Source organism: Carassius carassius, chromosome 9 (assembly GCF_963082965.1).
Source record: "Carassius carassius chromosome 9, fCarCar2.1, whole genome shotgun sequence".
Taxonomy (NCBI): domain Eukaryota; kingdom Metazoa; phylum Chordata; class Actinopteri; order Cypriniformes; family Cyprinidae; genus Carassius; species Carassius carassius.
This window is the reverse complement of record NC_081763.1, coordinates 25,629,059-25,642,026: the sequence shown is the minus strand read 5'-3', so window position 1 is coordinate 25,642,026 and position 12,968 is coordinate 25,629,059. Positions and strand designations below refer to the sequence as shown.

The window sequence follows — 12,968 nt, the reverse complement described above, 5'->3', positions numbered from 1 at the left end:
GTATTGTCAAGAGGAAAATGAGAAACAAGAGACCAAAACACAAAAAACTAAAAAAAAGCAGATGAGCTGAAAGCCACTGTCAAAGAATCCTGGGCTTCCATACCACCTCAGCAGTGCCACAAACTGATCACCTCCATGCCACGCTGAATTGAGGCAGTAATTAAAGCAAAAGGAGCTCCTACCAAGTATTGAGTACATGTACAGTAAATTAACATACTTTCCAGAAGGCCAACAATTCGCAATTTTTTTAATTTGATTTATTATTATTATTATTTTTTTTTTATTGGTCTTATGAAGTATTCTAATTTGTTGAGATTGTGAATTGGTGGGTTTTTGTTAAATGTGACCCAAAATCATAACAATTAAAAGATCCAAAGACTTCAACTACTGCAGACGGTGTGCTTTGAATTTATTTAATACATGAGTTTCACAATTTGAGTTGAATTACTGAAATAAATGAAGTTTTTCATGACATTCTAATTTATTGAGATGCACCTGTATAATATAAATTATATATATATATATATATATATATATATATATATATATATATATATATATATATATATATATATATATATATATATTTAATATATACATGCATGTTTGTGTATTTACATATACATAATAAATACACACAGTATACACACATATATTTTGTAAACAAAATTTTTATTTTGGATGCGATTTACTCTTTAGTTGTGTCCATGACATTATAAAGACATTGTAAGTCTACCCCTCACACCTTGTTTTCATTCATCTTAAATTAAATATGTGTTTAACCTGATTAAGTTCTGAAGTCAGAGGTTGTGCTACTAATTATAATGATCTGTCACTCTAATGGACTGGGTCATACTTCTTCTGTCATGCTCTATTTCAGTAAAATTTTGTAACACTGTATTTCTAATGTGACTTTGTCACAAGAACTTCAAAATCCCATTAATTATTATTTTCAAATCCTACTTTTCCTGGTATGTTTTGCGTTTTAAAACTTTTTCTCCCCTTTCTCTCACTTCTAATCACTAAAACTATGGAAGGCCATTTTCAACTAGGAGTAAAAAAAAAATCTGTTTGGTAATTGTGATAAAGTTTAAGATAAGAAAGATAATTACATTTGGGGATATATGGTATAACAACTGTGAGATTAGAGGTCACAAGAAATAAAGTAGGAAATAACAAGGAATAAAATTGTAAAAACCAATACATAAATAAGTTAATTGTGACTATTTATAGCTCAAAGTAGCAACAAATTAAGTAACATTAAGTCACGTTAATTATTTATTTTTATTCTGAGGCAGGATTGCATAATTAGTGTCCCTTAACACCTCCAAATTCATCCTGTGAAAACCATTTTGAAATCAGACACTGAAATCAGTGGGCTCCTCCCCCTTAGTGGGAGGTTTCATATTCCAAATATATGATGTCTTTTAGAATCAAAACTTTTCATAGTCTTGACAAAATACATGTCATTGAAAGGTCTGAGTCTAAAGATTCCATATTTGGTGGTTTATTTTGTCATAGACATAATATTGAGAGAGAAATTTATGCATTTGTGACAGAAAAATGTATCGAAAAAATTCAGTGGAGTTTGAATGGCACCAGGTGGCTGTTTGTGGTATAATGCCTAAACACAATTCTACAGAATGCTACTTTTTTATATATATCAGCTTCAAATTTGTAACTTATTGAGACATATGGCTTAAATTTTTTCTAGCAATTTTGGATTAAAACATATTTTTTAAATATTTATTTTATATAAAATATAATCAAAATAGTACAGTACATTTCCTTTACAGTAAATTTAAACTTCTATAACTTTAAGCTTTCATTTTTTAAAATGATTAAATGATTAAAATCACTTCTGCAATAATCTACAGATTGTCAACCTTTGGTCTGTATTCAAAAGCGTTTATGAATTATAACAATTTAAGTTTGAATAGTGTACTTTCACGTCTATGTTCAAAAAAAAGGGGGAGGGGAGTAACAGTCAAGAGGTTAAGGCTCGTTCACACCAAGAACGATAACTGTAAAGATCTAAAAATCATTCTTTATTTAAGAGAATTCACACCAGAACTATAACGATTTAGAAGAACAATATCAATATAACACTTTCAGACAGATGTTTTCTAGCTGATGAACAATAAAACACCATTCTGCTTTAACATGCTCAAGCATTTAAAATGATAAATGAAAGCGTGCCCCGATATTAAACAGAACATTAATGTGCATCGGTGTGGACACTTACATAGTTATCTTTATAGTTAGCTTTCTTGGTGTGAATGATTGAAAGCATTTGTAATTATTTGTCATTATGCAATCACAATTTTCTCAATTTATGGTCACTTGTTTGGTTAACACAACCTCTGCATTTACTATGCAAGAGTAGATTTAGTGCATCCCAAAACATCGACTTAACATGCTAACTGAAAATAACATGCTAAGACAGATAAATCTGTTCATGCTTTATAAGTTAAAGTTCAAGATTTAGTCACTTAAAAAGCAATACTGTGATCAACTAATACTTTGAATATTTGCAGGATGTGTATAAATGTTGAACCTAAAATACGTATGTAAGTTATGAATTTAGCGTCATGCAAACACAAACAGTACATAACACGCCTGTGGTGATTTTATGATGTGGTTGTATGTCTCAATACCAACATAGCGTCTAAATACATACTCAGCCGCAGCTCTACTTTCCCAGCAGCAAATGAAGTATGTTTATTTAGCGTGTAGCAGAAGTATGGGATGTGAGGTGCGATCAGTGTTTAGGTACTGATAATGAAATGAGGTAAGACTGAGAATTATGCATTTCGTGACTTTTTTTTCGTGAGAAATGCCTGAGCTGTGCAGTTTTTCTGTCTTTGCACACAATGTTGCAGTTATCACAGTTTGCTCAGAGCAAGATAAGGCATGTGTCAGACAGATCTACAGAATGGCAGCTACCTGATAATACTACGGGTATTTCTACATATCAGATCTTTTGTATAAATCATGAGCTCAGCAGATGGTGCGTGTGTGGGTGGCGGAGGGGGGTGGGGGGTGGGGGGTTGGATAAGGGGGGGACTTTGGTGCTTTTTAACCTATTATTTTTTTCCATTAATGCCTACATTTTCATGAAATTATCAATGCACTTTATTTTAATGATCTGATTATTTATTACTTAGGAAGTAGACACTTTGATGATTAGAGGTGATTACTGACTTTATTTACAAGTAGAATGGACTGTTTGAACTTACATTACCTTAAATTTTTTTTGTCTTATTACTGTACAATTCGTTTTGTTTAAAAGCTATGCTGTTAGTATTAATAATCATCTGTAAGACACCGCAACTTATATAGCAACATTTGTGGCCTTGTTTTTGGAATTGTATGTGCAGGAGCACTTTAAACGTTCTGCAGCATTAGAAACTAAAAGATAAAAAAAAAAAAAAATAAGACACCGTGACATTCAGAAGGAAGCCACAAATAAAGGTTCATATTTCTAACTTGTTATCTTTCAAATCACGTGACTAAATGTCAGCTCAGTCATTTATAGAATCATTTACATGAGAAAAGTCATATCAAGATGTTTCTGCCTGGAAATGTTAGTACATAGAATATTTAGAATAATAAAACAAATAATTATGTGCCTTTTATTATAGGCCTATTCAAAATGCATTCAGGTTCTCCCTTTGGTATAATACCTGTATGACCTCTTCTGTAAAACTTTCTCCTTGCTTACACTGTTACATGATGTTGTATATACTGTTTAAAATCGCCTAGACGGTTGTGTTTACCTGCAATATTCAATTTGGTAACACTTTATAATAACTTTAATTAATAAATCATTAACAAACATTATATAATGCTTAATGGATCATTAGTTAATATATTCAAAGAGTAAGAAACGTGAGATAATGTGTTTGTGTTTGATGTAAGGGTCAACAGGGGGTCGGTTTGATTTTAAGGAAACACAGTTCAGTCTTCTGATTATATATTATATTATATTATATATAAAATTGATTCAAGGAATATCTATCCTTAATGATATACTGAAGAGTGGTTTACTAATGTGAGTGTCGAGGCAATACAATTTTTTATTTTTTTTTGCACCAAAATTACAGTCTGTTATGTCTTTAGCCAGCATTTGCATAAACCGTGTTACATAAGTCCAATGCCCATAAAGATATACTAAATGATTAGTAATAATTTAAAAACATTTACAAATGATTAATAGTTTCCACTTCAGAATGGCTACTGCAAAAACATGAACAAATAATTAATTAAAGATTATTAATTCAAGGGTTAGTTCACCCGAGAATGAAAATTCGTCCATCTTCTACTCCCTCGAAGCATCCTAGGTGTTCCTCACATGGCTCCGGGGGGTAAATAAAGGCGTTTTTGTAAGATAAATATCCAGATTTCAAACTAATAAACACTTTTTTTCTCACTTCTGCTGGACTGTGGGGATCCGCCTGCATGTCTTCCGGTTCCCAGCAGTCAGCAGAAGTGAGGAAAAAAGTGTTTATAACGTTTGAAAGCTGGATATTTATCTTACAAAAATGCATGGATTCACTACAAGGGGCCTTTATTCACCCCTGTATTATTACAGATGCACGCACATTATTTCAAGTCTTCTGAATGGTTGACAACAAACACCTGCTTAACCCATTGAAAGGCTTGGAATAGCAAGGACAATTTTTAATGTAACTTCATCACATACACCTAGGATGCTTCGAGGGTGAGTAGATGATGGATGAATTCTCATTCTCGGGTGAACTAACCCTTTAAGATGTATAAATAGAGGTCTACACAACAAACAAAGACCAACAAATGAAGATCACATGAACACGAAAGTTTACTGACATTTTTAAGCATTTCGAGTTACAGTAAATAAATATCTATTAATCATTACATAATGTTTAGTAAGTTCATTAGTAAAGGTTAACAAGAACATTATCTCATATTTCTAGCCATGTTCATATATATTATCTAATGATGCATTAAGCAGTATATAATGTGTGTTAATGGTTTATAAATTAAGGTTATTATAAAGTGTTACCTTTAATTAATGTAAAAGACTCACGTATGATAAGACTCATGAGATGCCATCTTCACTAATGAGAGATTTTTTAGATAATGTTGAGGTTTAGACCTCCTACGTAAACAGGAACACTTCTCTGTATATAAAGCAATCTTGATGCCCTTTTCTGCCACAGACTTCAGCTTTCTTGCTATTATGTAATATTTCTCTAATGCTTCAGAATCAGTTTGGTGAGTTGCTATGTGTCTTCTTTAAAATTAGAGCATAAATACAGAAATGTATGATAGATACTTGATTTTTAAGCATCTTGGGTGTTTTGACTGACTTTTTATTTTTATTACAAATAAATGTTCAGAATAAGCACCAGATTTTTAATCACTTAGGATTTAAATGAATGGCACCTGAGTGGCTTTATATTGAAGGTATTTTTTTATCAGTTTAAGATAAAATGCTTGTATTCCTCATTCATTAGTCGTCTTTAAAGTCTGCTAAATGATTCAATTGTTGCCTTTATGGTGAACATTTTATATGAGTCACTTCTTGTCAGTTGCATGTGCTGACTTGTGTGTGTTCTGAAATCTGGAAATCTGAAATCCAGAAGAGCGTGTTCATTCAGTCCTGTACAGGAATGATGAACCGCACTGGGATTTTCTTCATTTTCTTGGCTTTTTCAGTGCAACTTAAAGCGACTTTACAAGGTAAAACATGTCTATTAAATCTGAAGTTTCAGTCAAAATGGATTTTGCATGTACTTCCAAAAATATATGATCATTTCGTTATTTCATCTCTGAATAAAGGGCACATCTGTGTGTCAGATTACTACTCTACCATCAGCTGCTCTTTAAAACTACCAGTCACATCCACTAGAAACATATCATACCGACTGGAAGCTCAATTAAAAGACAATGGACCGTAAGTATGCTCCAGTTATTCATTGCCATTGTCTGTTTAGTAATTCATGGACTGTGTTTCAGTTTTTATATGCGAATGGTAGTATGCATTTACAGTACAGTGTAAGATTTTCCCAAACATGGATTTTCACACACAGGAAATATGACTGCCAACTGCAGAGAGTACGTGAAGATCACATCTGCAGTTTAACAGTATCAAACTTCAGGAGTGTTGATAAATATATACTTTATTATTTGGAAAATGAAACTGAGAATTCAACTCTGTTGGATGCATCTTTTGAACCAGTAAAAAATAGTGAGTAGATTTTTAGATTTGTAATCAATGAAAACAAATAATGATTTAGACAGTTTATATATCACATACATGAAACTTCTTTCTTTTCTCAGTTAAACCAAAGACTCCGTTTAATCTGACGTTACAATATGCAAATGGAATGTATAATTTCTCTTGGAAGAGCGGATATGAAAATCATGTTTACAGAATGGCTCTACCCATCATACACCAATTCAAGTACTACAAAGATGGAAATACTACAAGTGTAAGATTGATTATAACGATGATTGAATTATGAATGTCCGCCATTCATTGGGCATGTTCTCTGAGAACATCCTCTGTTTCACCCACATCAAAGAAACTTATATTACACCATCTATCTGTGTATTCCTGTTTTGAAAATGAATGACTTCTATGAATGGCTTAACATTAATGTTACTTTTCCAAGGCGGTTAGTGTTCAAGCAGAGAAAGATATGATTCAGATTGATGAAATGAAGTTTGATCCGGGCACTACATACACTGTGATGGTGAAGACTATGATAGAGCGTGGAACAGACTACAGGGGAATGTGGAGTGACTGGAGCAGTGCAGTGAAATGGAAAACAGCCTACAAAGGTGAATACTGGTGGTAACTACTGCTTCACATTTACACGCCCATGTAAATTTTGAATCAATCTGTTAATGTAAAATCTAAGTCAATCCATCCATGTATTTTTTTTTTTTTTTATTTATTATTTTGTACAAGATGAGCCCAGTCAAGTCAGCAAGATTGCCATTGGAATGTTTTCAGTGGTTGGACTTTTAATTCTGCTGATGGCCATTCCTGCTGCAAGGTAATTGTTTATCATACACTGCTTGAAGTGAATTGAAGTAAATTTATTGCGTAGGTATGCAGTACATGGGATAAATATACAGAGCTAGTGAACAACTCAGGTGTCACAGGAAAGATAACTGGAAATAATATGTGAGATTTATCCATTACAGATTTAAGATGAAAGAAATTTCATGGGTTCCAACACCAGCAACGTACTTCCAGCCACTTGATAAAAATCACCAAGGCAATTTTCAGGTAACATTTCACACTTCAAATAGAATAGGATTTTATAATGGAGAGTTTGAATATTCTGGGGTTTGATTAATTGAGTAGAAATGGCTTGTGAGACAGTGGGTACTTTATAATGTTTTAGGGTCACATGATCCTTCAGATATCATTCTAACATGTTGATTTGTTGCTAAGTTATAATTAGTGTTATTATTATCAATGCTATTAGAATTAAAAGGATTAAAAGTTATAGTAAAGACATTTATAATATGTATTTAAAATAAATGATGTAACCCCCCCCCCCATTCAACAAAGAATCATGGGGGGGGGGGGGGGGGGTAACAGCATTTAATTTAAATACATATTATAAATGTCTTTACTATAACTTTTAATCTTTTTAATTCATCATTGATGAATGCAAGTATTAATTCATTTTGAAAAAATAAAAACTTAAAAAGTTTACTTACTAAAACATTTAACTGCTTTCCAACATTAATAATAAGAATAAATATTTATTGAGAAGCAAATCAGCATATTAGAATGGTTTATGAAGGATCATGTGACACTGAAGAGTGGAGTATTGATGCTGAACATTCAACTTTGCATCACAGAAATAAATTACATTATATTCTTATAGAAAATAATTATTTAAATTGTAATACAGTCATGGCCAAAAATATTGGTAAATATGATCAAAGAAGGCTGTGGAAATTCATCTGCATTGTTAATCCTTTTGATCTTTTATTAAAAAAATTCACAAAAATGAATCCTTTCATTGGATAATTAGAATTTAAAATGGGGGGAAATATCATTATGAAATAAATATTTTTCTCTAATACACACTGGCCACAATTAACGGCACCCTTTTATTCAATACTTTTTGAAACCTCTATTTACCAGTTTAACGGGTCTAAATTTTCTCCTAAAATGCCTGATGAGGTTAGAGAACACCTGACAAGAGATCAGAGACCATTCCTTCATCCAGAATCACTCCAGACCCTTTAGATTACCAGCTCCATGCTGATGCTTCTTCTCTTCATTTCACTCCTCTCATTTTCTAGAGGCTTCAGGTCAGAGGACTGGAATGGCTATAGCAGAAGCTTGGTTTTGTGCTCAGTGACCCATTTCTGTGTTGTTTTTGAGGTTTGTGTTTGGGTTATTGTGTGGTTGGAAGATCCAAATGTGGCCCATTATAAGATTTCTAACAGAGTCAGTCACTTACTTATTTTTTATCTGTTGGTATTTGATAGAATCCATGATGCCATGTCTCTAAACAAGATGTCCAGGACCTCCAGCAGAAATATAGGCCACAACATCAAAAATACAGCAGTATATTTCATTGTACACATGGGGTACTTTTTATCCCTGTGTGCACCAAACCCATCTTGAATGTTTGCTTCTAAAAAGCAAATTTTTTTAGTTTCATCTCACCATAGAAGCCAGTCCCATTTGAAGTTCCAGTCATGTCTGATAACTGAATATGCTTTAGTTTGTTTTTGGATGAGCTAGGATAATTTTTCTTGTAACCCTCCCAAACAACATGTGCTGATGTAGGTTCTGTTTGACATAACCCGAGATTCAACTTTTTTTCTGCAATTCTCCAGCTGTGGTCTTTGGGGAGTCTTTAGCCACTCAAACTCTCCTTCTAACCGTGCATTAGGATAATATAGACCCACGTCCTCTTCCAGGCAGATTCGTAACATTTTATGTTGATTGGAAATTCTTAATTATTGCCCAGATGGTGGAAATGTTCGCAGTTCTAGCTCTTTTCTTAAAGCCACTCCACTAATTTGTGAAGTTCAATTATCTTTTGCTGCACATCAGAAATATATTCTTTGGTTTTTCTCATTTCGATGGATGTTTAAGGTAAATTGGGCTTTGTTTTCTCTCCTCTTTATATTTATGTGAAACAGGAAGCCATGGCTGGAAAATTTCATGTTTATAATCCCGCTGGAGTGTTCAAAATTATGAATATGAATGGGAATATACTTCAGAGATATATTACTAAAAATAATTTCTAGGGGTGCCAAAAATTGTGTCCAACGAGTATTTGAGAAAAACCTTTATTTCATAATGATATTTCCCCCCATTTTAAATTCTTATTATCCAATGAAAGGATACATTTTTGTGAATTTTTTTTAAAATAAAAGATCAAAAGGATGAACAATCCAGATTCATTTTCACAGCCTTCTTTGATCATATTTACCAAGGGTGCCGATATTTTTGGCCATGACTGTATATGTCCATATATTAATAATAAATTCATATTTGTCCTCCTTTTTTTTATTAGTGTTGGGTTTTGGCAAAAAGTCCTTTACAAGATTTTCAAGTTATGGAAGACTTTTCAAAAATTGACAAGATTTCCGAGGTCATAACCACACTACAGGATCAGGTTGAGAAAATGGGCATGTATCCCACAGCACAGTGCCCCACAGCTTATGTGGGCCCCACAACTGAGGTCTGGGCCCCGTGCCAAATGACTGATACGCACAGCGAGACAAGCATCTCGTGTGAGGATTTTTCTTTGTTCTGCGAAGAGTTGCCTGATAAAATGGGGAACCTCATCGAGTCTCTGAACGTGACGTGTCTGAGTGGGGATGTTCTGTCTCTGAAGGACTCGGCTCTTAGTCTCGAGTGTCTCGAGGACTTCGAGGCTTCCGAAGCACCGGTTGTCATTAACCCAATGCCTGTGTGTTTCAAACAAGACTATTGCACACTCACCAACACTCCCAAAGGCCCTGTTCCCACCTTCAACAGAGATATAGAGTAGGACGAAAACACCTCCAATGATTAAACGCAGGAAAGCATTACACAACGAACATCTGCAGATATGTGGACATCCTCAATTTATATCTAAGACTGATCATAAAAAAAAAATAAATAAAAAAAATATCTAGTCATTCTTATTCCTCAGTAAAAACAAGTTGTCCGGTGGTAAAGTAGCTCTGATATTCCCTCTACTATTGCTTACATTTCGAGTGAGGTTTGAGTTTTTGTGTGCAGTGATTGAACAATTGTATTTTTCTTTAATTCATTAAGTGATATTAGTGTTGAATATATTTTCCATTTGTGATATTTGTACTGAGAAGATTTAAACTGACTGCAATTTCAAGATAGACATTTAACTGTTCACAAGTACTGTATTTACACCAAGATAAATAAAGGAGTTTTCTGCTATCTTGAATAGGGTGGATCTTATGTACTGCTTAAAAGTATTGGGCGCAATAGTCATCAGGTCACTTTTTTCCCATGTTAACAATAAAACCTGATACATTCCTGAATCTTGTAATTGCAGTGAGGAGACTTACTTTTTTTTATTAAAAAAATTATTGTCTGCAGAGAGTGAAATATGTTGTGGGAGGCCACCTATCAAGATTGGTTGAATATCTGCCTGTTGCTGAATGTATGGAGCCAATGGCTCTATCAATAAATTGAGAAAGGAGCTGAGATAATATGATTAGTCACTACTGAGGGTTCTGGACAGGATTATATTGTTTTGATCCATTCTCTTAACACGTGGCCGAAACCAAATATCTTCAGGGCTGACATCATATATCCCAATTCTACTTGGTTTAATGCCCTTTGTGCTTCCAATGACATTACTGCTGCATCTTCTTTATGGTTTGAATATAAAACATAGATTTAAATACATATGTCTACCTGGCATTAAGCCTGTCTGATCCGGATGTAGGCTTTTATATCACAGATATGCTTTTTCAGTCTATTTGCAATAATTTGCCCAGTTATTTTGGTTTCAGTTAAGAAATCGATCTATATGATGACACTAGCAGCCGATTTTGACCTGGTTCAGGTATAAGAATGACATTTGCATCATACAAATGCGGGAAAACGCATAGTAGTGCTTTATTTAATTTCCATATAAATTCTCCTCTTAAATTATCTAATCTGAGATCAACTGACTGTAGAGCATGATCTGATATTATAATGTTGTCATATTGTGACTTGCATGCATTTGGTACTAAATTTGAATTGAGCAGAAAAAAATTTTATGTGCGAATATGACTTATGCACATGAATATAATAATAAAACAAATCTCTCTCTGAGGGATTAAGAATTCTCCATATATCTACAATGTTTAGAGATTGCATATACTGTCTTAACATTGAATTAGATTTAGATGCCGTATTGGCAGTCTGACTTGGTTGTCTATCAAGCACATTGTCCAGCATACAACTGAAATCACCTCCAATAATTACATTTGATTCCGAAATACTGGGGATTAATTTAAATTGTTTTTGAAAAAAGAGGGGGTCATCATAATTTGCTGCATATAAATTAACTAAAGTAATTTCCTTTGAATTTATAGAGCCCAACACAATAATATATCTACCATTTATATCAAAGATAGTCTTATGATGAACCAATGGTACATTCTTGCGTATCAAAATAGCTTATAGAGAATGTAGATTGATTGATAATTGTATAATCCAATTAGATTTAAATCTATTCTCCCTTCCCTTCTTCAAATGTGTTTCTTCAATAAAACCTAAAGTTTTGAGATGTAAAAGAATCTTTCAATGCTTAACAGGACTATTAATACCCCTGACATTCCAGCTGATGAGCCTAATATTGAACAGTCTATCACTGTAATCTTTATCATAAGTATCAATCGAAATTTATGTAATTACAAAGAAGAAGAAGAAAAAATAAAACAATTATGAAACCGTACTATAACCAAAACAGGAACAATTGGGCCTTCTTCAGAACTTAAACACAACAAAAAAAAAAAACACCCACAAGTTTTCCCCCCGCCCACCTTGTGCTTCCAAGGAGGGAACTATGAAACCTAGCTCCACCAGTTCACGGAAACCGGTGACTGTATACTTATGGCCACCTACACTCCTCTGTAACAGTTCAATATAGTGTCCGCTTTAAGAATACAGAATCCTTAATAATTGTATCCATATTCTGAAACTGCTTCTTTGTGCAAATTCTCTTAATGCTTGAGCAATTAGGATTAAAATGAAAAACTCTGGGGGAACAATCTGGGGAAGGCCCTTTTCTGCATCTGTGCTCCAGTGCAAAAGGCAAGGTCCATAATGATTGGATGTGTTGGAACACTTTTGGGATGAACTGGAATGGAGATCCTGAGCTAGGCCTTCTCATCCAACATCAGTGCCTAACCTCACAAAGTCTCTGCTGGATGAGAGTGCAAAAATTCACACAGAAACACTCCAAACTCTTGTGGAAACTGTTATAGCTGCAGGACAAACTCCATTTTAATGTCTTTGCATATACTGTAGAATGCGATGTCATTAAAGTGTACTACTGGTGTAATGATCAGGTGTCCCAAGACTTTTGTCCATATAGTGTACATTTAATAATACACTATATTTAATATACTAAACACTTTTAAATAAAAAAGTAACTGCAAGTGAACATTACCAGGGTAAACTTCTACATACATGTAGGAGAACATAGATATAGATAGATATATATATAGATAGACAGTAAATAAACAAAATAAATTAACTGTAAATAAACATTAAGAAAGTAAAGTTCTACACAGGTAAATGGGAGAGTGTATAACAAATAAATACATACGCAAGTAACTAGAAATACCTTTGAGCAGGTAAACTACTAAAGAGTTATATAAGAGTGTAGACTATAGATAGATAGATAGATAGATAGATGAATAACCTTTAAGAGGGTAAATTTCTATAGAAGTAAATGGGTGTAAATAAATAGACA

The 12,968-nt window shown here is 33.4% G+C and overlaps 1 protein-coding gene across 1 annotated transcript; it reads left to right on the top strand.

Moving 5' to 3' along the window:
• Positions 1-5,268: 5,268 nt before the first annotated feature.
• On the top strand, positions 5,269-10,552 carry il21r.2 (interleukin 21 receptor, tandem duplicate 2). The gene is made up of 6 exons (XM_059557341.1): positions 5,269-5,724; positions 5,824-6,232; positions 6,325-6,828; positions 6,959-7,046; positions 7,198-7,282; positions 9,546-10,552. Exons 3-6 carry the CDS (start codon positions 6,687-6,689, stop codon positions 10,023-10,025), a joined length of 795 nt encoding a protein of 264 aa, XP_059413324.1. The 5' UTR covers positions 5,269-5,724; positions 5,824-6,232; positions 6,325-6,686; the 3' UTR covers positions 10,026-10,552.
• The last annotated feature ends 2,416 nt before the right edge of the window (positions 10,553-12,968 follow it).

Excerpts from the sequence above, each read along its gene's own strand:
- il21r.2 (XM_059557341.1), top strand. The coding sequence starts at position 6,687 with ATGATTCAGATTGATGAAATGAAGTTTGATCCGGGCACTACATACACT. Across the intron at positions 6,829-6,958 it reads ATGGAAAACAGCCTACAAAG|ATGAGCCCAGTCAAGTCAGC; the intron begins GTGAATACTGGT and ends ATTTTGTACAAG. Across the intron at positions 7,283-9,545 it reads ATCACCAAGGCAATTTTCAG|TGTTGGGTTTTGGCAAAAAG; the intron begins GTAACATTTCAC and ends TTTTTTTATTAG.